The sequence below is a fragment of the Echiichthys vipera genome (genome assembly GCF_963691815.1).
Source record: "Echiichthys vipera genome assembly, chromosome: 9".
NCBI classification, from domain to species: Eukaryota; Metazoa; Chordata; class Actinopteri; order Perciformes; family Trachinidae; genus Echiichthys; species Echiichthys vipera.
Window position 1 is genome coordinate 1,722,073 of NC_139834.1, and position 25,949 is coordinate 1,748,021.

At 49.4% G+C, this 25,949-nt stretch overlaps 1 protein-coding gene across 4 annotated transcripts; it reads left to right on the forward strand.

The window, feature by feature from the left end:
* The first annotated feature begins 347 nt into the window (after nt 1–347).
* clcn6 (chloride channel 6) lies at nt 348–25,736 on the forward strand. Of its 4 annotated transcripts, none has more exons than XR_014593348.1 (24): nt 357–431; nt 1,951–2,010; nt 2,137–2,202; nt 2,305–2,370; nt 2,448–2,514; nt 3,377–3,483; nt 4,529–4,655; nt 5,595–5,662; nt 6,687–6,745; nt 6,847–6,979; nt 7,365–7,478; nt 9,126–9,292; nt 9,432–9,543; nt 10,872–11,001; nt 11,169–11,322; nt 13,048–13,204; nt 13,292–13,398; nt 14,401–14,587; nt 15,624–15,784; nt 18,814–18,970; nt 20,120–20,227; nt 20,317–20,442; nt 21,428–23,685; nt 24,999–25,736. XR_014593348.1 is itself a non-coding variant. In XM_083920183.1 (23 exons), the coding sequence occupies exons 1-23, from the start codon at nt 357–359 to the stop codon at nt 21,506–21,508; spliced, it is 2,589 nt and encodes an 862-aa protein (XP_083776309.1). In that variant the 5' UTR covers nt 348–356; the 3' UTR covers nt 21,509–23,937. The 4 variants fall into 4 exon arrangements, 1 of the variants encoding a protein (XP_083776309.1); XR_014593349.1 differs by lacking the exon at nt 24,999–25,736 and adding an exon at nt 24,314–24,469; XR_014593350.1 differs by lacking the exon at nt 24,999–25,736 and adding an exon at nt 24,257–24,316.
* The last annotated feature ends 213 nt before the right edge of the window (nt 25,737–25,949 follow it).

Here is a 25,949-nt window from a genome sequence, read left to right on the forward strand (position 1 = left end):
TAAATTGTTTCCATAAGTGACTGTAGATGATGGATGGATGTTTCCACTGCTTTTATCACTGAAAAATGCGCTTGTGCGTAAATTACGCGCAGCTCTGACTGTTTAATAACGACCCTCCCTCTGCTCATGCTGCGTTCAGGTATCATAGGAAATCTAAACCTCCAAGCACAGAAACAATGTTATATGAACATATATTAAATAATAACATGTTAAAACACAACTAGCGTGTCACTCATGTTGGTTATAACATCATGCTTCCCGTTGTTCTTCCCACTAAACATGTTTTTCAGGTTCTTCTTGATGTTCTGATCTTTTCAAACCACAGCCCGTGAACGCAGCGTGACACACCAACAAAGATGGCGTGCTGTGGAAACTGTTTCTGTTGCCAGTGTTGCTGCAGAGAAGGAGAGACGCGCACACCCGAGGAGCTGGTAAGGGAACGGAACAGACGCGGAACAGCTGTGTGGTTTAGTGTTGTTCTGTACTCGGACATTTCCCCCAGAGTGTGTCCTGCTCCTGCTGCACCCAGCTGCTCCCTCCCTGTGTCCCTGTGTCCCTGTGCCACTGTGTCAGGGTCTCTGGAGCTGAGGCTGAAAAGCTACAAAGACCCTGGATGCACTGACGGTGCCGAGGCTGGGACACTGACACTTTGTCTCAGGGTGGAGATGAAGCTGTTGGAGCCACTGGATCCAAAATGGCCGCAGTAACAGTGACCTCTGCTGGGGAAGTGCAGGAGGTTAAAAAATGAATAATTTCACTTAAAACAAAACTTTCCTCTAAATTATAATGCTGTTTTACATGTTAATCATTCTGCAGAGTGATGCACACACACACACACACACACACACACACACACACACACACACACACACACACACACACACACACACACACACACACACACACACACACACACACACACACACACACTGTATTAGTCCCATAAAGGGGAAATGTCCTTATTACAGCAGCAAACATGAAAGAAGCATCAATAAGAAACATAAATTGTATAAAATTAAGAACAGGGAGATGTAAAATATAAGAATAACAGGAATAATATATATAAATAATATGTTTAAAATGTTTTAATTGACACCACCAGGACACTGAGGAAAATACTTGTATTACACATTGAGATTGAACTTCACCTGAGCAAAGTCATGTTGTATTCAAAACTGAAGTTAAGGTAAGTGTTTTTATTTAGGCTAGGCTGCAGCCTGGGCATTAATCCGCCTCTGTGTGTATCAGATGTGCAGTCAGAGCGGTTTGATCCCCAGGTCCTCCGTCCTTGGACAAGACACTGAACCCTGAATTGCTCCCTGTGCGTCGCGTGGGTGTGTGAGTGTCTGTGTGATGGTGAATGTGACAGTAGTGTGAAAGTGCCTCAAACTCCATCTTCAGCCTCTTGTCCCTGTCGGGGTCGTGGGGTGCTGGAGCTGATCCCAGCTGACATCGGGTGTGAGGCGGGGTCCACCCTGGACAGGACGCCAGTCTATCACAGGACACATAGAGACGAACAGAGACAGACAACCATTCACACCTACGGGTGATTTAGAGTCATCAATGAACCGAACACCTGCACGTCTTTGGACTGTGGGAGGAAACCGGAGAACCCGGAGAAAACCCACGCAGACACGGGGACAACACGCAAACTCCACACAGAAGGGCCCCAGCCGGGATTAGAAAACAGGAACCCTCTCGCTGTGAGGCGACAGTGCTAACCACTACACTTGTTTTTAACATTCTCTTTTTTTGGTGTGGTTCGAGCAGCTTCCCCGTGTAAAGAGGCTGAAGATCCTCAAGTCAGCAGTCGTGGGTTCGACGCCGACCTGCGGCCCTTTGCTGCATGTCTCCCCCTCTCTCTCAGCCCATTTCCTGTCTGTCCTTCACAATAAAATGCTTGAAAAACTGCCAAAATAATAATAATAATATTCTCTTTTTGTCCTCCAGACGATCCTCGGGGAAATCCGAGAAGAAGAAGATGAGATTCTCCCGAGGAAAGACTACGAGGTGAGACACCGTCATGAGGGGAGAGAGCTCCACGCAGAGCTGATGTGTGTGTGTGTGTTGGTTTGGATCAGTCTGTGGATCTGAGCCGCGTCATCGCCCCATAATCTTTGTTTCTCTCTTTACCAGAGCTTGGATTACGACCGCTGCATCAGCGAGCCGTATGTGGAGGTTCTGGAGGGGATGGACAACAAGGTGCGTCGCCGCCGTCGTCGCTCAGAGTAACACACGTGTGTGAAGAGCATCTGAGATTCATTGTGTCACACGTTTTTATAAAATGCTGTCGTCTGTCGACAGAAAGCCAAGAAGTACGAAGCGGTGCGGTGGATGATGATGTTTGCCATCGGCGTCACCGTGGGCCTGGTAGGTGCGTCTCTTGCGTTTCTTTGTCCGATGCCACGTCGCACATGACCAGAGGTGCTGCTTCATGTCTCCTGCAGGTCGGCCTCTTCGTGGATTTCTTCGTGCGCTTCTTCACTAAAATCAAACTGACTCTGGTCGGTGATTGTATCCTTTATCATTTCCAGATGTCAAACAGCTGAATTAGTCAGAAATCAGTGTGTGTGATGTTCTCAGAGTGTTGGAGGCGCCGTCAGTGCCGAGTCGTGACCACGAAGAATGAAAAAAGTCATGATATTCCATAGAAATGATGGATTTTAGTGGTGCAACGGATCGTCAATGATCCGGGATCTGTTCGGAACAATATCAGCGTTCGAATTTGGGTCCATAGGTGACTTGGCTGGGGACCGGAGGGTCGTGGGTGTGCGTGCGTGCGTCCGTCCGTCCGTCCGTCCGTCCGTGTCGGCACTGTGGCACCAGAAGGAAGCCGTTCGACAGTGGAAACGCGTCCAGGGGAACGCAGAGCTGTGTGACGCTAACTCACTCGCTCACTTCATAACAGCAGGTGCTCCAGACACCTGATTGGACTCTGATCCAGGACTCTGATCCTGGACTCTGATCCTGGACTCTGGTCCGGGACTCTGATCCTGGACTCTGATCCTGGACTCTGATCCTGGACTCTGATCCTGGACTCTGATCCTGGACTCTGATCCTGGACTCTGATCCTGGACTCTGATCCTGGACTCTGATCCTGGACTCTGATCCTGGACTCTGATCCCAGAAACGATCTGAACCGTGCGTGTTTTGATCTGTTGCACACCTAAATTTCTGCGAGGATGCGGTCAGACGTAGGGAAGCTGCGTAAAATATAAATGCGATGACTTCTGAACCATTGAAACTTAAATAAAGCACAAAGCCGTCACGCAGTAGAGCAGTGCGTGCTGTCGTGTTGCTGCTGTAGTATAAGAGGCTCTCAGACAGGATGATCCTCAGTGTTGCTGGTTGTTGTGCCTCAGCCTGACGCCTGCAGCCATAGAGAGGTGCAGCGACAAAGGCTGTCTCCCTCTGTCTCTGCTGGAGCTCCTGGCCATCAACATGACTTTCGTCTTCATCGCCAGCGTGCTCGTCCTCATCGAGGTAAGACTCAAGTCCGCTCACACACACACGCTTCAGACTCAAGCTTAAAGGTCGAATATGTAGAATTAAAATAATAACACACCCACGGGGCGTTTTAAGGTGTTACAGTAACAGAATTCAGTCCCCTTGTGTTTCCATGGTAGCAGCCAATAGCGTTGGGCGTTGCTGGTTGCCAGGGTTGTCTGTTGTTGGGTGCAGCTACTGTAGGCTGGCACTGGGTGAAATGAAGTTAGCCAATCCTGCAGCTGCTTCTTTGTCCCAGCAGCTGAGTGAGCGGAGACGGGCAACAACCAGAGTCAGTATCCGCCAGTTAAGACGCTACATGACACCCTTTCAAAATAAGATTTCCTGGTCCAGCCCGGTCCAAGCCTCGTGTCTCTCCAGTTCCTTGTTTTTTGAACAAATCTGAGGTCTTAAAAAACAACGTAATTGTCATTTGACCTCTTTTCTTATGGATGAAAAAGACGTCTAACTGACCACAGAGGTGATCATAATTGTTCACATGTTCTGCGGTTGTTTCTGTTTTGTTTGGACCCGGAAATCTTATTTTGAAAGGGTGTTACATCACATCTAAAGCCTGATAGGCCGAGCATTCACTCCATGGACTGAGAGAAAGGAGAGAAACGCCATTCAAACGCACGCCCACATGGCTACGCTGCTCCTGGATGCTAACATCACTTTCATCTGCACTTAGCTGGAACGGCTAACGCTAACGGCTAACGCTAACTGTCAGTCAAACTCCTCTAATCCTTGTTTTGATGCTGTGATTTTCTGGAGGGGACGGGTTCAAACAGGCTCAAACAGACTCCGGTCTCCTGGAGCTACTGGGCCGGGTCTGACCAACCTGGCAACCCCACTGCTGGACTTCTTTTTTGTTGTTGAGAGGACGATCTCGAGACTCTAGATGGAGCTGTTCTGCTCGTTCTACACATTCAACCTTTAAGTCATTTTCTGCTGATATTTGATAACTGTGATGTGTTTGGCAGAGGTGGTGAACACAGAATCATGTTGCTAACCTGCTGTGTTTCCTGTTTCCTGTACTCAGCCAGTGGCAGCGGGTTCAGGGATCCCAGAAATTAAAAGTTACTTGAACGGAGTGAAGATTCCAGGAATCGTTCGGCTGCGAGCTTTTCTCTGCAAAGCTGCTGGAGTCCTGTTCACTGTGGCTGGAGGTAAAGTACGAGTGCAATGAACACACAGAAAGGTCTCATGATGTACTGAAGTGACTGAAGTTATACAAAGGATTGAAAGTAACTCAGTACTCAAGGGCGCCCTCCCACTGTGCCTCCGTCCCGTGCCCCGTGCTTTAGGGTCCTTGTCCCCCCCTCCAGGCCCGTTTGTACTCACACTACCTGGGCCTCGGAGAATGCTTCTTGCTGCCTATACGTCATCACGCCGTAACACGTCACACGCATTGATGACGTCATGGCGATGCGTGGCTGTTTCCAGATCTTTCCGTAGACCTCGGAGTTTTTGTGCGTCTTGTCGACTGTTTTTGAAACTTTTCATCGACCAAATCTGCAGTAAACACTCCACCTCCGCATCACACCAACGTGAACCTTTCACCGCCATTGTTTGAAATGTCCGCGCATGGTCCCTCCTTCTTTTTTCTACGTCCCAACAGGCGCACAGGAAATGACCTCAGAACCGCCGTAGGCCTCGTGCTCGTACACGTGCGCATGCTCGTGCTCGTACACGTGCAAACGTGCTTTACTAAAGCCCACCTCTCCCAAACGGGCCGTGGACGGCAAGCGTGCCGCTCCTAGACGTGGTACGGTTGCACTCACACTGGTCAAAGGAACCAGACTTTAGCCGTGGAACCTGTTTGGGCACGGTACAGACGGACAGTGGGAGTGCGCTCTAAGTACAATTGTGGGTAATCGATGTCCTAAACTTGAGATATAACACATCAGTTATGAAGTTACACGTGTCCAGATGTAGAGCACAAGCTTGAAATGGTCAAAATAACTCTGTATGGAGGGTCAACATGTCAGCTGTCACCTTTAGCTTAGTGTCCTTTATCAGGATACGAGCTAATGAAGCTGAGAACAGCGACTCATCGTTCCTGTTGTGGATGGACAGTGTCTCTGACTCAGCGTGTTTCCTCTCAGGTCTGTTTGTGGGGAAAGAAGGTCCTATGATTCACAGTGGAGCCATTGTGGGAGCCGGCCTTCCTCAGGTACACGACCCTCAAGATAACAACAACAACAACAACAACACTGCAACATATTACAAAGTTACTGAACAGAAAAGAACATCAGATCTGCTTAAAGTCACAGTCGGCAACATTAGTTTGATCGTATCCACTGAAGTCGACACTCTGCTCCGATAGAACGACAGAAATCATCTGGTTTTAGAAAAATAAACGCACCTCTACGTGCACCTCGATCCACCGCGCCCGTATCATCCTGTCCACTCAGCTCAGGTCACAGTTCGTGCACACGCCACAGATCCCCCTCCCCGCTCACACATGTCTCAAGCTAGCATAGGCTAAATGACGTTAGCAGCTGCTATCTATGAGTAAGTTAGCCAGCCTACCTCCATGTAGCGTGTACTCCATGCTGTTTATCGATGAGAGAAGACACGGGCGTGTTCACGGGAATCTGGTGCACGTGCACTGACGAGCACTCAATCTGCCAGACTTGCCGACTGCCGCCTTAACATTTGTGCGCAGGGTGCCTGACTTTGGCATCTCTTAAAGATTGGTTAAAATGTTTTAAAACAACAGTCAGGTGGCGACATGTACAGTGTTCATACTTGCCAAAAACAGCAGTCTGTAAGATTTCCATCCAGTAAAGTGTCAGTTAAGTTCCTCTCTATCACAGAGTGAGTTAAAACACGATCATGATCATGATCATGTGACCCACTAATGAAAGCACTCGTATTTGCTGCTTTGTTGAGAACTTCCATGAAGACTTTTCCGCACTAAAATCAAATTGCGTGCACAGTTAGTGACGCTTTTTACGTCGTTCCTTCTCCTCTGACCTCCTGTCAGTGTGGAGCACGTGAAGGCATCACGCTGCCGATCTGCTGACGTCACACAGTCGACACTGTTCAGGGAGATGAGGTCCCAGAGACTCGCCGGCAGTTCCATCTTTCCTCCAAAGAGGGCGCTAGAAACAACTCTCAACCCTTGTGGTCCAGGCTGATGCGGTCTCGTATCATAGCTGGTGTGCTCATCAAACGTTTTCTCCCTCTGTCAGTTTCAGAGCATCACTTTCAGGAGGATCAACTTCAATTTTCCCTACTTCCGTACTGACAGGTATGACTCAGCAAAACACACTTCACTGCTCCCCTGGAAGTCAGAATACACAGTGAATATTGCCAAGCACAGCTCAGAGTATGGTCTTTACTGTTTTTCAGAGACAAGCGAGACTTTGTGTCAGCGGGTGCTGCTGCCGGAGTAGCTGCTGCCTTTGGGGCTCCTATCGGGGGCACCCTCTTCAGTCTGGAGGAGGGCTGCTCTTTCTGGAACCAGGCTCTCACCTGGAAAGTGGTATGTCCCCGTATCCGGTTAACAAAAGTAGTTCCAGTCATTTGTGTTCTTTCTGCTGACTTAAGAAACTTTCCTCCTTTCCAAGTTGCTGGAAAGGAGGGTTCGTCCTTTAGTCAAACCTTAGGGAAACAATAAAAACAATGCAGATTTAGTCCTGGACGTGGATCTTTAGAAACCGGGTCCCAGAGTGGGAAGATTTGAATTAGCACTGTGTGCTGCGGCTAAAGGTCCATATCAAGATCTGTGAACAGCCAGAGATTTAACCTGAAAATCAACGCACTGCCTCAGTCTGTCAGGGAGAAAGTTGTGCTAGAGGGTTAAATGTACTTCCATCAAGTGTGATCAACCGCTCCCCTGCCTAAGCCCTCGTTTCATTTTGTTTCAGCTCTTCTGTTCGATGTCAGCCACGTTCACCCTCAACTTCTTCCGTTCTGGGATCAACTTCAACAAGTGGGGCTCCTTCCAGCTGCCTGGTCTGCTCAACTTTGGAGAGTTTAAGGTAACAGTCCACCAACATCAACACCTGCACCTCCTCCACCACTCCTCTGTCCTCAAGGCGTTCCCCAGGGCTCAGTGCTTGGTCCTCCCCTGTTCCTTCTCTATAACCTCCCCCTTGGTAACATCATCGTCTCCACTCCTACGTCAATTACATCCAAGTGGACATCTCCATCCTGACCAACTGCCTCACAATTATATGTCTTCTTTAAACTAAACTGATAAATCCATCATGATAATCATTGGTACCATATACCTCACAAAACACACAACTTTTGCCCCGCCATTCACGCACAATGGTAACCTGATAACATTCATATCGGCAGGGGTTGAATGGTAAAATGAGGGAGTAACTCTCCTCAGGTACACACACACACACACACACACACACACACACACAGGTACAGTAGGTGGAGCTCCACCAACATCCAGCTGCTCTGAACACGCCTTTATTTCCACCTTCACCTTTGTCACAATCACCAGCGTGGGCAAAATGGCCGACTTTTGGACACAACCAGGACAGAACGGCTCTTCTTGGTAGTGATGCTGGTCGCCATGGTGAAGTCCTTCCTCGGTTTAAAGGGAACGTTCAATTGATGTTGTTTTCGGCGCCGTTGCTTCCTGGTTTCTTCTGTTTCCGGGTCAAAGCCACTGCAGTGGAGTGGGAAGGGGGAGTTCTACCCTGGGGAGCATGCGCAGACGAGAAACCCGATAATACTCTGGTTAAGCTGTTTACATGTTTACATGCATGAATAATCGGGGTAAAATCAGATTTCTCATACCCCGGTTAACAGACCTGGAGAACTCCTTCAGTACCCCGATTATTCGCGCATGTAAACAGCGTTCTCTGCTTATTCCTGGGTTTCTCGTCTGCGCATGCTCCGTGGGTTCCAACTCCCCCTCCCCACTCCGCAGCACAACAATAGAGCGTTCCCTTTAAACCAAGGGAGGACGTCACTCCCGAGAAGACCCGTTTCTGTCGTAATTCTGTTTGTGTTTCCGTTTGTGATTCTCACAAAGGTGAACCGGAAAAGAGCTGTAATCAGTCCAGCGGTGTTGGTGGAGCGCCACCTACTGTACCGGAGGAAGAGTTACTCCGTCATTTTCCCATTCAACCCCATTCAAGTATACGTGAGCAGGGGTTATTCCCTTAACCAGGGTAAGGCCATTTTTGGGTTACTGATGTGACTGTAAACGCACTGTAGGTCTGTTAACCAGGGTAGAACCCCAACACATGGTGTTTGAGACCTTAACCCGAATGATTGATGGCTCCGCTCCGTGTAAAGACCCTCCACTGGCTCCTTGTCCCACAAAAGATTCAGTTCAAACTCCTCATCACATACTGAGCCCCCCATAACCAGGCCCCCTCCTCCCTCACCCACCTTCTCCACCAGCTCACTCTTTCATTCAGCCCTTCTTTCCTCTTGGCACCAACCTCCTGTTCCCACCATCCAGGACCGAACCCCAGACCTGGGGTGATAAACGCCACAGCTGCCCCCTCCATCTGCAACCATCTACAATTTTGATTTGATGTCCAGTTGTGACCTTTTGTCTTTAGTGTGTTGAAGCTCTCCAGGATCTTTTCTTCTATAAATATTATAACTCATTGTCAGCACAACAGTACATTGCCTAAGTCGTCCGTGCTCGTCAGTGTTCAGATGGAGACAAGAGCTGCCACCTGTGGACAGCAGTGGACCTGGCCTTCTTCGTCCTGATGGGGGTGGTGGGCGGTCTGCTGGGCGCCCTCTTCAACTGCATGAACAAGAGCTTGGCCAAGTATCGCATCAGACACATCCACCCCAAGGCCAAGTTCATCAGGTGATTTGCCACATCGCCCGTTCACACCGGGAACAGTTCATTTCCATACACAGACAGTAACAAATCATCTTAAATGCTACGCTAATGTCCCTGTAAGCATGTGACTGCAGATGCTGATCTGATGTCCGCACTTTTCCAGAGTTCTGGAGAGTCTGCTGGTTACCCTGGTGACAACGGTGGTGATATTTGCAGCTTCCATACTGTTGGGCGAGTGTCGTGACCTGTCCTCCCACACGAGCCATAACACCACGGTAAAGATCTGTGACGGTTACATGAACTTTCATGTTAGACTGAAAGGTTGAACATGTTGAGTCTTTATTAAAAAACACCCACGTGGCATTTTGAGGGGCACAGAATGAGAGTATTGCTTTTTAATTATAAAATATATTTAGTCTGAATTAATATTTTTAAAATTTTGAAAGGGTTAGAAGGGGTACAAGCGGCCGAAATGTGTTTCCACAGGAGGGTGACATGGTTTGGGTTGAAAGGAGCCAGTTGAGGTGGTTCAGGATCATCTGGTAAGGATGAACCCTGGGCGCCTCCCTAGGGAGGTGTTCCAGGCACGTCCAGCTGGGAGGAGGCCTCGGGGAAGACCCAGGACCAGGTGGAGAGATTAGATCTCCACACTGGCCTGGGAACGCCTCAGGATCCCCCAGTTAGAGCTGCTTAATGTGGCCCGGGAAAGGGAAGTTTGGGGTCCCCTGCTGGAGCTGCTGCCCCCGAGACCTGATCCAGGATCAGAGGCTGAAGATGAGATGAAAATTTTGAGAGGTTTGACAATGACTTTCTGTCCCGTTCTGTTTCTATTGTTGCATTGGGCGTTGCTGGTTGCCAGGGTTGTCTGTTGTTGGGTGCAGCTACTGTAGGCTGGCACTGGGTGAAATGGAGTTAGCCAATCCTGCAGCTGCTTCTTTGTCCCAGCAGCTGAGTGAGCGGAGACGGGCAACAACCAGAGTCACTACAGGCCGAGCATTCACTCCATGGACTGAGAGAAAGGAGAGGAACGCCATCTCAAGGATTAGAGGAGTTTGACTGACAGTTAGCGTTGGCCGTTAGCGTTAGCCGTTCCAGCTAAGTGCAGATGAAAGTGATGTTAGCATCAAGGAGCAGCGTAGCCATGTGGGCGTGCGTTTGAATGGCGTTTCTCTCCTTTCTCTCAGTCCATGGAGTGAATGCTCGGCCTATAGTGACTCTGGTTGTTGCCCGTCTCCGCTCACTCAGCTGCTGGGACAAAGAAGCAGCTGCAGGATTGGCTAACTCCATTTCACCCAGTGCTAGCCTACAGTAGCTGCACCCAACAACAGACAACCCTGGCAACCAGCAAGGCCCAACGCTATTGGCTGCTACCATGGAAACACAACGGGACAGAAAGTCACTGTCAAACCCCTCAAAAAAAGTTATAAGTATGACTTCAGACTAAATATGTTTTATTATGGAAAAGCAAAACTTTCATAGGCGCATGTTTGGATTTGAACAGTAGAAATGCTACTTGGCCCAGGAAGAAGTAGATTAAATGCACAGTCCTCTGAAGAGACTCTCCACACTCATGTATTTATTATTATTATTATGATTATTTCAGCTGTCCGGCAGTGAGGAGATCAACTCGACCATTCGCCAGTTCTTCTGCACCAACAAGACCTACAACGACATGGCCACGCTGTTCTTCAACCCACAGGAAGCTGCCATCCACCAGCTCTTCCACCAGGATGGTGAGATGAGTGCACGCACACACACACACACACACACACACACACACACACACACACACACACACACACACACACACACACACACACACACACACACACACACTCACGCACGTATGATACTCACTGTCTGCTGATAATGAACGCCTGCCTCCTGCTCCTCCCGTCAGGTACCTTCAGCCCCGTGACTCTGACGGTCTTCTTCCTGCTGTACTTCCTGTTGGCCTGCTGGACCTACGGAGTGTCCGTCCCCAGCGGCCTGTTTGTCCCCTCGCTGCTCTGTGGGGCGGCGTTTGGACGTCTGGTTGCCAACATCCTCAAAGTGTAAGAACCATGTTCTCCTAATGTTCAATGATCAGGAAACAAAGCAGCAACAGCGTAGTAAGTGAAGCCAGAGTTTATTAAAGAGTGTTTTAAAGACTTACCTACTGGCCCCTGTACCAGCTCCTCTCATAGTAAAGTCCATTACAGTGGAAGGAGCCCATTGGTGCTTTGTTGTGTGTGTAGGGACTCTTCTCATGCTGCTGCAGAGGTTTGCTGTTATTTTCAGCAGCATTAGTGGTTAAAAAAGACCTTTGAATGCCTTCACCGTGCTGCCGCGAGCTAATCACTGTTAGCCACGTCCAGCTGTTAGCGACTCTCCTTGATTTCTTCATTAATTATTATTATGGCTTTGAGTTATATAGTGTCTTTCTCAGAGCTCAAGGCGCTTTACAGAGTCCAGGATCCATTCATTCACTCAGACACACATGGTGGTGGTAAACTACGTAGTCACAGCTGCCCTGGGGCCGACTGACGGAAGCGTGGCCGCTAATCAGCGCCTGCGGCCCCTCGACCACCTCCTCACACATACAGCAGTCACACACATTCACACGAGGCAGGGACCGCTGACCCTTCGGACATTGGGCGACTCGCTCTACCAACTGAGCCACAGTCGCCCCTAATAGTTGTTACACGAAAAAAACCCTAAATGACTAAACAGTGACCCATAATGGCTCAGAGCCTTTAACTCATGCAGCTCCACAGGTGGAATCTGCTGACTGGATGTGTTTTCCACTTCCTCTGCTGTCACAGCCGGGCTCTTACCTCCTCTCAGCCGACAGCGATCACTGTTGGCACACAGCCGACTGTTGGCTCACATCTTTGCACTTCACCACACTTTCTCACGGGACCCCCCCCCCCCCCCCCCCACTGCTCTTCTCACCCTCCTCTCGTCACACATCAGTGGTTATTATATGGAAAACGGTTCTCATTCACATCACAGGCAAAGGCTGCGATTCCACGTCCTGTCTGTGTGAAACCGAGGCGTAATATTCCTCCTTTCCCAAAGACGGCTTTCTGGTTCAGGCGTAAACATGTTCCCTGACGTGCAGCACAAAGTCGGGCGTACAGTGACGTCCAACACAGCGTCCAACACCTGCTTGTGAAGAAGTGATCTGATAATTCTGGACTTTCTCTGCGTTACTAACTAACATTTCTTACGTTACTTACATGTTTTAAGGTGGTAGATCATGTTCGTCTAACGCTACTTACATGTTTAAGGTGGTAGGTCATGTTCGTCTAACGTTATTTACATGTTTAAGGTGGTAGGTCATGTTCGTCTAACGTTACTTACATGTTTAAGGTGGTAGGTCATGTTCGTCTAACGTTACTTACATGTTTAAGGTGGTAGGCTAACGTTACTTACATGTTTTAAGGTGGTAGGTCATGTTCGTCTAACGTAACTTACATGTTTAAGGTGGTAGGTCATGTTCGTCTAACGTTACTTAAATGTTTTAAGGTGGTAGGTCATGTTCGTCTAACGCTACTTACATGTTTTAAGGTGGTAGGTCATGTTCGTCTAACGTTACTTACATGATTTAAGGTGGTAGGGCATGTTCGTCTAACGTTACTTACATGTTTAAGGTGGTAGGTCATGTTCGTCTAACGTTACTTACATGTTTAAGGTGGTAGCTCATGTTCCCCTGTCCTGCTGAGCCGCATGGACTCTATTAAGATGGAGTTCTTACTGTGTGTTTGTGTGTGTGTGTGTGTGTGTGTGATTGCTAGGAAGCTGGGGATGGACATCTACTCAGGGACCTTTGCTCTCGTCGGAGCTGCGGCCTTCCTCGGAGGCGTGGTCAGAATGACCATCAGCCTGACTGTCATCCTCATTGAATCCACCAATGAAATCACATACGGGCTGCCCATCATGATCACGCTAATGGTACGCTGTCGTGTTATATACTTCAGCATTTTCTACGTGTGTCTCCAGGTGTGTTCATGTGGTAAATAGTGTTGTGGTGATTGTCAGGTGGCCAAGTGGACTGGAGATTTCTTCAACAAGGGCATCTATGACATCCACATCCAGCTGAGAGGAGTGCCGCTGCTGGAGTGGGAGACTGAGGTGGAAATGGACAAGTAAGATTTATACTTTAACACTAAGGGCTGAAGGCTGAAGGCTTTTCTTTCCTCTGCTGACTCTTTACAGCCGTGTGAAGGCAGTGGGTAACTGCTGCCTCTACTCTTAAGAGAAAACGCATGACAACTCCCCTATTGAGAGCCAAAACGTGTAAGTTAGTGCCCTCTAGGAGCCAAAACATGTGCTAAACTTCCCTTGAGGAGCCAAAATGCGTGCTATAGTGCCTTCTAGGAGCAAAAACATGTGCTAAAGTGCCCTCTAGGAGCCAAAACGTGTGCTGAAGTGTCCTCTAGGAGCCAAAACCTGTGCTTAAGTGCCTTGTAGGAGCCAAAACGTGTGCTAAAATATCCTCTAGGAGCCAGAATGTGTGCTATAGTATCCTCTAGGAGCCAAAAGGTGTGCTATAGTGCCCTCTAGGAGCCAAAACGTGTGCTAAAGTGTCCTCTAGGAGCCAAAACATGTGCTAAAGTCTCCTCTAGGAACCAGAATGTGTGCTCAAGTGCCCTCTAGGAGCCAAAACGTGTGCTAAAGTGTTCTCTAGGAGCCAAAACGTGTGCTAAAGTGTCCTCTAGGAGCCAAAACGTATGTTAAAGTGTCCTCTAGGAGCCAAAACCTGTGCTAAAGTGACTTTTAGGAGCCAAAACGTGTGCTAAAGTGTCCTCTAGGAGCCAAAACGTGCACTAAAGTGTCCTCTAGGAGCCTAAACGTGTGCTAAAGTGTCCTCTAGGAGCCAAAACGTGCACTAAAGTGTCCTCTAGGAGCCAAAATGCGTGCTAAAGTGTCCTCTAGGAGCCAAAAGGCGTGCTATAGTGCCCTCTAGGAGCCAAAACGTGTGCATCAGTGTCCTCTAGGAGCCAAAACATGTGCTGTTGTTGTGATGCTTAATTAAATATTGCAGTAAACACAGTGACCGTGGGCTCTGGGCAGCTTTTTTAGAGACACTCGTGAATTCTTCTTCCTGATCACAAACGTCTGTGATTGGTTCCTCTCATCCTATCAAGGCTCACAGCCAGTGACATCATGGAGCCCAACCTGACCTACGTTTACCCCCACACCCGGGTCCAGTCTCTGGTCAGCATCCTGCGCACCACCGTCTACCACGCCTTCCCCGTGGTCACCGAAAACCGGCAGAACGAACGGGACTTCATGAAGGGCAACATCCTGGTCAGCAACAACATCCGCTTCAAGGTAAGTCCTGTGCCACTGCACATTTTTAGCTGCTGAAGCCCGGGCACGTGTCCAGAGGGAGCTAGAGCAGGAGGGGAGGGGCCGAGTGTGTCGCCCGTGGGCGGGAATGACCTTGTGGATCTGAACCATGTCTCTAATGATGCTGCCGCCTCACCAACAGTGAGCGCTGCACGGCTCAAACGCGAACAGTTCATTTCTTCTACAGGTAGATGTTCATATATTCATTCCTGTCGGTTAATGTGCAGGGACTCTTCTCATGCTGCTAAACTGTCTTTTAGGAGCCAAAACATGTGCTAAAATGCCCACTAGGAGCTAAAACACGTGCTAAAGTGTCCTCTAGGAGCCAAAACCGGTGCTAAAGTGTCCTCTAGGAGCATAAACGTGTGTCAAAGTGTCCTCTAGGAGCATAAACGTGTGTTAAAGTGTCCTCTAGGAGCCAAAACGTGTGTTAAAGTGTCCTCTAGGAGCCAAAACGTGTGTTAAAGTGTCCTCTAGGAGCCTAAACATGTGCTAAAGTGTCCTCTAGGAGCCAAAACGTGTGTTAAAGTGTCCTCTAGGAGCCTAAACATGTGCTAAAGTGCCCTCTAGGAGCATAAACGTGTGTTAAAGTGTCCTCTAGGAGCTAAAACGTGTGCTAAAGTGTCCTCTAGGAGCCAAAACATGTGCTAAAGTGCCCTCTAGGAGCCAAAACATGTGCTAAAGTGCCCTCTAGGAGCTAAAACATGTGCTAAAGTGTCCTCTAGGAGCCAAAATGTGTGTTAAAGTGTCCTCTAGCAGCCAAAACATGTGCTAAAGTGTCCTCTAGGAGCCAAAATGTGTGTTAAAGTGTCCTCTAGCAGCCAAAACATGTGCTAAAGTGTCCTCTAGGAGCCTAAACGTGTGCTAACATAAAATGTTCTCATGGAATCAATCGATGCCTCTCCTAATATTTGAACGTGCCTCAGCAGGTGATGAAACGTGTGATGTGGTGATTATTTAATGTGCTGGTGTAAAGTTTTCTTGTTTTCATAAACGTTCTCTTCACTGTCGCGTGCAGAAATCCAGCGTCGTGTCCCGTGCGGGGGAACAGCGGCGGCGCTGCCAGTCCATGAAGTCATACCCATCCAGTGAGCTGAGGAACGTTTGTGACGAGCAGAACGCCGCGGTGGAGCCCGCGGAGGAGGGCGAGGACCTGCTGCAGCAGATGTTAGAGCGGAGGTGAGTCACACACATTACACATAAAGTCCTGGACTCAAGATCACAGTGACATTCACAGGGACGCCAGACTGTCGTTCTGTCAGGAGAGTGGAAGAAATCAATGTAGAAATAAGAGAGAAAGCATTCCTCAGAGCGCCCTCCCACTGTGCCTCCGTCCCGTGCCCCGTGCTTTAGGGTCCTTGTCCCCCCCTCCAGGCCCGTTTGTACTCACACTACCTGGGCCTCGGAGAATGCTTCTTGCTGCCTACACGTATTACGTATATATACGTATTTGTTTCCAGATCTTTCCGTAGACCTCAGAGTTTTTGTGCGTCTTGTCGACTGTTTTTGAATCTTTTCATCGACCAAATCTGCAGTAAACACTCCACCTCCGCATCACACCAACGTGAACCTTTCACCGCCATTGTTTGAAATGTCCGCGCATGGTCCCTCCTTCTTTTTTCTACGTCCCAACAGGCGCACAGGAAATGACCTCAGAACCGCCGTAGGCCTCGTGCTCGTACACGTGCGCACGCTCGTGCTCGTACACGTGCAAACGTGCTTTACTAAAGCCCACCTCTCCCAAACGGGCCGTGGACGGCAAGCGTGCCGCTCCTAGACGTGGTACGGTTGCACTCACACTGGTCAAAGGAACCAGACTTTAGCTGTGACACGTGCTGGGACACGGTACGGAGGCACAGTGTGAGTGCGCCCTGAGTCCTTCAAGGGGAACAGGATGCATGTGTCTCCCTCTGTTTTACACTTTAAGTCCAGTTCAGAGCAAAGTTTCCCAACAGGACGAGTTGAATCTTGTGTTCAGGGGCCTCGTTTATAAAGGTGGCGTACGCACAGAAGAGGGAGCACGCCACTTTCTAAATTTATAACATTTACAAAAGTAGGAAAGTACCCAGAGCCGTTGGGGATCGGTGCCTTTCTCAGCAGTGCCCAGGAGGAGGCCCGGCACCTCTCCAGGCCCCGGTCCACCTCCATACTTGGGTCTGTACGCAGACTGGGACCAGCCGCACCCTCGTGGAGCGCGCCATGCCTACATCTGCACATTTCTATGAGCACAGTTATCAGGTTATTCAGCCGTTCGTCTGATTGAACTGATTGAACTGTTTTATATTTTTATAGTTAGTATAGTATGTGTATATATATATATATATATGTCTGTATAGTTAGTGACGTTATTTTCCAGTTTACATTCAAATCAGAGTTCTAATGTTGTCCAGCAGAGAGCAGCAGAGACCTCTGTGATCTGTGAGTTCACTTATGAGAGGGGAAAAGATAAATAATGAGGATTTAACGTGTTTTTCACAGACTTGTTCTTAAAGGTCATTTTAATGTAGTGCGCAGAAAATGAATTGAATTAAATAGAATTGTCTTTGTTGTCATTGGACCAGCTCAACGAAATTTACAGTACAATCCCTTAAATTGCAGAAAATAATTTAAAGACACATTTAATACAACAAGCTTACACACCAATGCACACAAGCACGCGCACACACACACCAACAAGCATACCCACACAGCAACATGCACAGACACACAAACACGCACACCGTAGCAGCTCAAGGAGACAAAAACAAAAAAAAATACTGTGCAGCTAGCAATCCACATGCACACACATGCACACACACACACATGCACACACACACACATGCACACACACATGCACACACACACACACACACACACACACACACACACACACACACACACACACACACATGCAGTAAGTCAGGATGCTTTTTATGGAGCTACAATAGAAAGACACCAAATGTCTCTGAGTCAGATTGTTGTTCCTGAGTCTCTGTTGTGCTTTCTCGATGGTGTTTGTGGTGTTAACGTTCCAGGTTAAGTCCTCCTGTAGGTGCACACCGAGAAACCGTAAATCCGTTCCCCTTTCCACCCGTTTCCCCCCGATGAACAGGGGTTGAGTCTGTTCTGTTTGTCTGTTTTGGCTTTCCTCGTGAAGTCTGTGAGCAGCTCCTTGGTCTGGGAGGTGTTCAGGACAAGGTTAATGTCTGAACACCACATTGAGAGCTGCTCCACCTCGTCCCGGTGAGCCGACTCATCTCCCCCAGAGATGAGCCCCACAACTGTGGTATCATCAGCAGACTTGATGATGGTGTTGCTGGAGTGTGCTGGAGTGTGCGGGGGGTGCAGTCATGCGTGTAGAGGGTGTAGAGTCAGGGGCTCAGCACGCAGCCCTGAGGCGAGCCCATGTTTAAGCTGAGGGCTGTGGAGAGAGATGTGGGAGCCGACCTTTACCCCCTGGGAGCGGTCCGACAGGAAGTCCTTGATCCAAAGGCAGACGGAGTTGGATATTCCCAGTTCTAAAGTTTTGGTCATTAGTCTGAAGTCCACAAATAGGAGCCGCACGTAGCTCCCCTGCCGCTCCAGGCGGGACAGAGCAGCACAGAGAGCTGTGGTGATAGCATCCTCTGTGCACCTGCTGGGTCCTGAGGCAAACTGGTGAGGGTCAAACCTGGGTGGGGTCAAACCTGGGTGGGGTCAAACTGGTGAGGGTCAGACCTGGGTGGGGTCGAACTGGTGAGGGTCAAACCTGGGTGGGGTCAGACTGGTGAGGGTCGAACCTGGGTGGGGTCGAACCTGGGTGGGGTCGAACCTGGGTGGGGTCAAACCTGGGTGGGAACTGGTGAGGGTCAAACCTGGGTGGGGTCAAACTGGTGGGGTCAAACCTGGGTGGGGTCAAACCTGGGTGGGGTCAAACTGGTGAGGGTCACACCTGGGTGGGGTCAAACCTGGGTGGGTTCAAACTGGTGAGGGTCAAACCTGGGTGGGGTCAAACCTGGGTGGGTTCAAACTGGTGAGGGTCAAACCTGGGTGGGGTCAAACTTGGGTGGCGTCAAACTGGTGAGGGTCAAACTGGTGAGGGTCAAACCTGGGTGGGGTCAAACTGGTGAGGGTCAAACTTGGGTGGGGTCAAACTGGTGAGGGTCAAACCTGGGTGGGGTCAAACTGTCAGTGTCAGGGTACCGGACCAGCTCTACTGTAACTGTTGTCTTGTTGCCGTCCACACGCAGACACGCTCCGTACCCCAACCTGTGCCCGGATCAGTCCCCCAGCGAGGAGTGGACCATGGAGGAGCGCTTCAGACCGCTCACCTTCCACGGCCTCATCCTGCGCTCCCAGCTGGTCAACCTGCTCATCAGAGGGGTCTGCTACGCTGAGAACCAGTCGGTCAGTCACACACACACACACACACACACACACACACACACACACACACACACACACACACACACACACACACACACACACACACACACACACACACACACACACACACACCTGTTTGGTCCAATCAGGAAGCTCGGTCAGCGTCAGTTCTCTGAGTGTCCACTAGGGGCAGGTTTCATAACAGAGCAGTTTCTCATTGAGCCCCATGTTAAACAGGCCGTTTACACAGCATCATTAAACCTGTTTAAGGACAAAAGAACATTCTAGTCTGTGTGTTTAGCTCACATCTCCATGACAACACTGAGGGGGAGGGGCTAGTTTTTATTTTATTGGAGGTTAAAGTTTATGAATAATTAGGGGCGTGGCCTCTTGAGTGACAGCTAGACTCTGGCCCTCACTTCTCCTCGGAGGTAAACGTCAGCCAGATGGACGTACGCCCCTCCCTCCAACGTCACATACATGCCCTTTTTTGGTAGAGGAAATGAGGCGGAGTCAAATGCTGTGTCCCAAATCGTGCACTGACACGATCAGCTCTCTCATTTCCCCAGTAAGTTCTGTCTGAAATCACACACTGGCGCTGATCACTTACCGGAAATGGCGCTCGTATTTCTTCTTCTTCGGTTTATTTTTCAAAAGCTTTTCCTTTAACTTTTCTGACTCAGCACAAAACCCCTCTGATCCTCTTTTTACATTTATAAAGTGAATCTAGATGTTGCCGCTCTGTTGTTCTGTTGTTCCGCCATTTTCCAGTTTGAATTAAGTCCCGCCTCTTCCGCTACGTAGACAAAATGGCGTCGATTGAGGCGTTGAGTTTCCATCGATCCACACTCAACAGTTTTTGAGTGTGTGACCGGCGTGAACGCACTTCCACCCTCAAAAAAAGCCAGTTTGAGGGGGGAAGTGCGCGCTTTTGGACACAGCATGAGTCTGACAAGATGGAGACTCCTGTAGACGAGTACGATTGGATCAAGTTGAGAGAACGGACCTCGACGGAAAGGCTACGTCCATTTTTTATACAGTATGACACACACACACACACACACACACACACACACACACACACACACACACACACACACACACACACACACACACACACACACACACACGCGTGTCATGTTTGTGACAGGTGTTTTGATCTCCCTCCAGAGCGCCACTCAGCCCAGGTTGTCCTATGCAGAGATGACTGAAGATTACCCGCGGTACCCTGACATCCATGACCTGGACCTCGCCCTGCTCAACCCCCGCATGATCGTGGTACGACCATTTTAACTGAACTTTAATCAGATGAGTCACTATTTATGAGATGAGTCCGTAAGAAAAGAGGGTGTTCCCTGTGTTCCCAGGACGTCACCCCCTACATGAACCCGTGTCCCTACACCGTGTCGCCCAATACCCACATTTCCCAGGTGTTCAACCTGTTCAGGACCATGGGCCTGCGGCACCTGCCCGTGGTCAACGCTGTCGGGGAAGTAAGTAGTGTGGGCTGCTGGGATTAGGATGTTAAAGTGTAATCACAGTGTAAAATCATCTCAGGGACTTTTTTGGCAACTATTAACTGAGAAATCTAACAGAGTCGAATGCGGCTAACATTGATTAGCTCGGGGCAGCACGGTGAAGGCATTCAAACTGCTTTTTTAACATTAGAGACGCATACAGACACAGCCTTCTGTGCGTCCTCTGCGTACACTTCTTCCGTATTTCTGTCCGTACCCTGAAAGCTGATGGATGCGTACAGATACGGAGCAAACGCTGCAGTACCACCTGAAACCATGGGGGCAGTGTGGAGCACCGTGAATATCAGGAGCGAGCGAGTCATCGAAGCCCCGACGGACGTCCTGAAACACTGAAAGAGACGTCGGTCGTCACTTTGTCTCATCTGTCAAACCAACGTGTGGAATTCTCCGTCCACACTCTGGGACGTCTTTAGTGTCTCACAGACCACCGCCGGCTACAACGGCGCCGCCATTTTGACTCAGGATGCTTCTCTCCTCCATCGCCTCCATCTTTGTTGGGGTCAAATTTTACTGGAGAAACTTTTGAATGTGAGCGACGCCCTCTAGAGGACGTTTGGATCAACGTCCGTTCAACGTAAAGAACGAAAGCACGAGGACAGAGACGAGGAGGAGAACGCACGTCAATGTTCACACACGGAGCAAGAAGGAGCCCATTGCTGCTTTGTTGTGTGTGTAGGGACTCTTCTCATGCGGCTGCAGAGGTTTGCTGTTATTTTCAGCAGCATTAGTGGTTAAAAAAGACCTTTGAATGCCTTCACCGTGCTGCCCCGAGCTAATCACTGTTAGCCACGTCCGGCTGTTAGCGACTCTCCTGGATTTCCCCATTAATAGTTGTTACAGGACTTATTTCATTTGAGTTATTTGCCATAAAAGACCCTGGGATGATTTGACGCCAGCGTGCAGCGGCTTATGTTGTGTCTTCTTTCACCGTCTCTTTCAGATCGTTGGAATAATCACACGACATAATCTAACCCACGAGTTCCTTGTGGCCAAACTGCGACAGCACTGCATCACTATTTGACCTTTGAACTGACGGAGGTCGTGGCGTCCTTCCAAACCGGACTCTGTTCAGCCTGGTCCTGAACCTCCTGTCCGTCCCTGTTGGTCCACGCCCCCCCCCCTAACAGCATGCTCACGTCCTCTGTGGTACAGTTAGGGACACACAGTTCTCCAGTAAGTGAACAAGCGTTCAGTTGTTACATTTTCAGTGTTGAGGAGTTGAGTCGGCCTCAGCTCCACTGGCTTCACATATACTCAGTGATTTGACGACTTCCTGCCTCCATATTGGTCCAATGGCGACACCTTTGCACGGGCGTTGGTGTCCAAAAACCCCACGATTCCCTCGTTCTGCACCTTTTTTGTGAAAGAGATTTTTTGTGTTACTTGCTTGTTTCCATGCTGCACACTTTTTAATTCAGTTTAAACTGAGAAGAGAAAAGTTTGTTTACTCTTCCTACAGCGCAGAATCCCATTCGACTGCCGCCTGTGTGAGATGTGGACAGATCCTCGTAAACGCAACCTCGTGTCAGCTCAAGCTGAATGTTGATCGAAGATGCTTCGTGTACTTTCTTTGCTCTCGGCGTAACGTGTTGACGAAGAGGTGGTGTTGTGCTTTTGACTCGCACGTGTCGTTCCTTATACAAATCAAAGCACACACAGGTCCTTGAAGGCTCATGGGGGGAAATGGATGAAGTGCTTGAATTGATCTCTTGGAGTTAGTAAATAGGCTGCGTTCCTTCTCTGTCTCAGTATGTAGCTGTGCTGTGTCAGAGAGCACACAGTCGGCCATCGCCGGAGCAAAGCTAGTTCTCATTTTAAACATTCTCAGGGTTTTAAAGTCCAGTTCAGACCAAAGATTCGCAACGAAACCGTTTCAGATGGCTGCAGCGGTGCGAACTGACCCGTCTCGTCTGGACTCAAACCTGCCGATGTCGCCTCCTGAGACTCAGCTCGTCAAATCTCCAGCAGCTGGTTTCAGATCGTAACACACGTCACCTGTTTCAGCCGCCAAGTCTGAGCAAAGTCAGCTGGACGAGTCACTCACGAACTCTCAGCTGTGAGAGAGAAACACCAGGAAAACACAGGAAACATGGAAACGATCACGTTATCGAGTTTATTCAAAGTTCTCATGCGATGAATTGATTTTTTGCGACATTCCTTTATCCAGCTACGCAAAAAGGCCTGAAAAGTCTTTGGTTAGGACTGAAGTACAGAGGGGCGTTGCTATGGAGATGATGACGGGTGTGAACTGGCAGGTTCCAGAACGTTGCAGACCTGAACGCTGCAAGTCGGTGCAAGTTTCAACTCGTCTGGTTTTGAATCTTTGGTCTGAACTGAGCTTTACACTCGATCCGTGTCTCACACTATGTCATGTTTTGGAAGACGTGGGATAGAAGCATATTTGACTTTAACGTGATCTGATGATGATGATGGCCTGGGAACGCCTCAGGATCCCCCAGTTAGAGCTGGTTAATGTGGCCCGGGAAAGGGAAGTTTGGGGTCCCCTGCTGGAGCTGCTGCCCCTGAGACCTGATCCAGGATCAGAGGCTGAAGATGAGATGAGATGATGATCTGAATAGAAAGTTCGACATGTCCCAAATACTCCGCGGATCACGCATAAGTTAGTTTCTATCAGTCGTTAAAGGAGGTGAGCGAGACGGTGTCGGTTGCAGCAGCACATCATAGTTTCATACTTGTATTTAACATTCATCAGTCGTTCTCCTGTTCCTCCGCCCCGATGGTGACAGGGTTCCTACGGGCCTGGTGCTTCTGCTGGTTGGAGACACAAATGGCAACTCAAAGCTCTGCCTTACCTTTTACCTTCATCATCGTTCACTGTAGCACTTTTACGTTTGACTGTTGTCTGCACTTTTTTGTTGACTGTGAGTATTTGGAGCACATGCACTAAAGCCGCCCCCGTCCCCTCAGCCGGCCCCTGAACCGGTCCCCCGGAGCTCTTGGAAGAGTTTGCGTAGTGACCATTTTAAGCCCACAGTGACGTTTGTATCCAGTGTAACCATATTAAAGACATTAGCATTGTTTTACATTCATGATGTGTATTATATATATTTTATGTTTTATAGCAACGGAGACAAATCCGGCGAAGTGTTGGAAGTGAACGAGCCGCCATCACTGCGGTGGTCTCTCCCCCGAGTGTGCGTGCACCTGAAGCTGTCATTAGAAGTGAACCTTCATGAGGTAAAGGTTTGCATCCGCGTAGATCGTACGGCCTCAGACGGGGGGCGCTCTTCATGAGGTAAAGGTTTGAGTCCGCGTAGACCGTACGGCCTCAGACAGGGGCGCTCTTCATGAGGTAAAGGTTTGAATCCCTGTAGACCGTACGGCCTCAGACAGGGGCGCTCTTCATGAGTTAGAGGTTTGAATCCGCGTAGACCGTAGAGCCTCAGACAGGGGCGCTCTTCATGAGGTAAAGGTTTGAATCCGCGTAGACCGTACGGCCTCAGACAGGGGCACTCTTCATGAGGTAAAGGTTTGAATCCCTGTAGACCGTACGGCCTCAGACAGGGGCGCTCTTCATGAGGTAAAGGTTTGAATCCGCATAGACCGTACAGCCTCAGACAGGGGCGCTCTTCCTGAGGTCACGGTTTGAATCCCTGTAGACCGTACGGCCTCAGACAGGGACGCTCTTCATGAGGTAAAGGTTTGAATCCCTGTAGACCGTACGGCCTCAGACAGGGACGCTCTTCATGAGGTAAAGGTTTGAATCCCTGTAGACCATACGGCCTCAGACAGGGGCGCTCTTCATGAGGTAAAGGTTTGAATCCCTGTAGACCGTACGGCCTCAGACAGGGGCGCTCTTCGTGAGGTAAAGGTTTGAATCCGCGTAGACCGTACGGCCTCAGACAGGGGCGCTCTTCATGAGGTAAAGGTTTGAATCTGCGTAGACCGTACGGCCTCAGACAGGGGCGCTCTTCATGAGGTAAAGGGTTTGAATCCCTGTAGACCGTACGGCCTCAGACAGGGGCGCTCTTCATGAGGTAAAGGTTTGAATCCCTGTAGACCGTACGGCCTCAGACAGGGGCGCTCTTCATGAGGTAAAGGTTTGAATCCCTGTAGATCGTACGGCCTCAGACAGGGGCGCTCTTCATGAGGTAAAGGTTTGAATCCGCGTAGACCGTACGGCCTCAGACAGGGGCGCTCTTCATGAGGTAAAGGTTTGAATCCCTGTAGACCGTACGGCCTCAGACAGGGGCGCTCTTCATGAGGTAAAGGTTTGAATCCCTGTAGACTGTACGGCCTCAGACAGGGGCGCTCTTCATGAGGTAAAGGTTTGAATCCATGTAGACCGTACGGCCTCAGACAGGGGCGCTCTTCATGAGGTGACGGTTTGAATCCACGTAGACCGTACGGCCCCAGACAGGGGCGCTCTTCATGAGGTAAAGGTTTGAATCCACGTAGACCGTACGGCCTCAGACAGGGGCGCTCTTTATGAGGTAAAGGTTTGAATCCGCGTAGACCGTACGTCCTCAGACAGGGGCGCTCTTCATGAGGTAAAGGTTTGAATCCGCGTAGACCGTACGGCCTCAGACAGGGGCGCTCTTCGTGAGGTAGAGGTTTGAATCCGCGTAGACCGTACGTACCATAAAAGCTACGAACAGGTCAAAGTAGAAGAGGTTCACTTCTGATGACAGCTCCCATTAAAGCGCACGCACACTGGACGGAGACGCCGCCGCAGTGATTGATGGCGAAACACACACACGACTCTCCGGATTGGTCTTGGTTCTGGTTCGATGTCCACATCCTTTCAAAATGTGACTGGAAGCAAAGGCGAGTGGAACCGCAGCTCTGACAGACGGCCCACTGTGCGTCAGCGTGGTACATTATCAGTAACCATGACGACACATTAACGCACATCTACATCCAACATTCCCTGTTCACGCTCTCGTCTCTGCTTCATGTTTAATTTAAGAGATTATTTTTGATACCATGTGTTTTGTATGATTTGCTGCCTGTTCTGTGACGGCGTCTCTAAACGGACCGGGCCGTCCTGGGTAATATACTTTATATTCTTTTTAATGTCCCGCGTTCTTAAATACGACACATGACGTGGACGGTGTGGTGCAGAATATGAGATTCAGAGACGCGGGGGACGGTTCATGTCCTCCTGTCTGTCTCAAACCACTTCTGTGCACATGGAGATCTTTACTTTACGCCGTGTTTCTTTAAGAGTTTCTACAACTGGATCGAAAAAGCAGAGACCTCTGTGTTGTGCCTTTTATTATTGTTCAATTAAAGGTCCTTATGTTTCATCAAACACACAGTGTGAGTGTCTGCGTGTTCTTTTATTTTAATGAGTCACAGAAATGTACGAACTTCATCACTTTAACACACGTTTATGCTCCTAGAGGACACTTTAGCACACGTTTTGGCTCCTAGAGGACACTTTAACACACGTTTATGCTCCTAGAGGACACTTTAACACGTTTTGGCTCCTAGAGGAC

What these genes read in the sequence shown, in the direction of transcription:
- clcn6 (XM_083920183.1), top strand. Translation starts at nt 357, where the DNA reads ATGGCGTGCTGTGGAAACTGTTTCTGTTGCCAGTGTTGCTGCAGAGAA. An exon ending in TCAACTTTGGAGAGTTTAAG is followed by an intron (nt 7,479 to 9,125) that starts GTAACAGTCCAC and finishes CGTGCTCGTCAG; the next exon opens with TGTTCAGATGGAGACAAGAG. An exon ending in GCAACAACATCCGCTTCAAG is followed by an intron (nt 14,588 to 15,623) that starts GTAAGTCCTGTG and finishes TGTCGCGTGCAG; the next exon opens with AAATCCAGCGTCGTGTCCCG.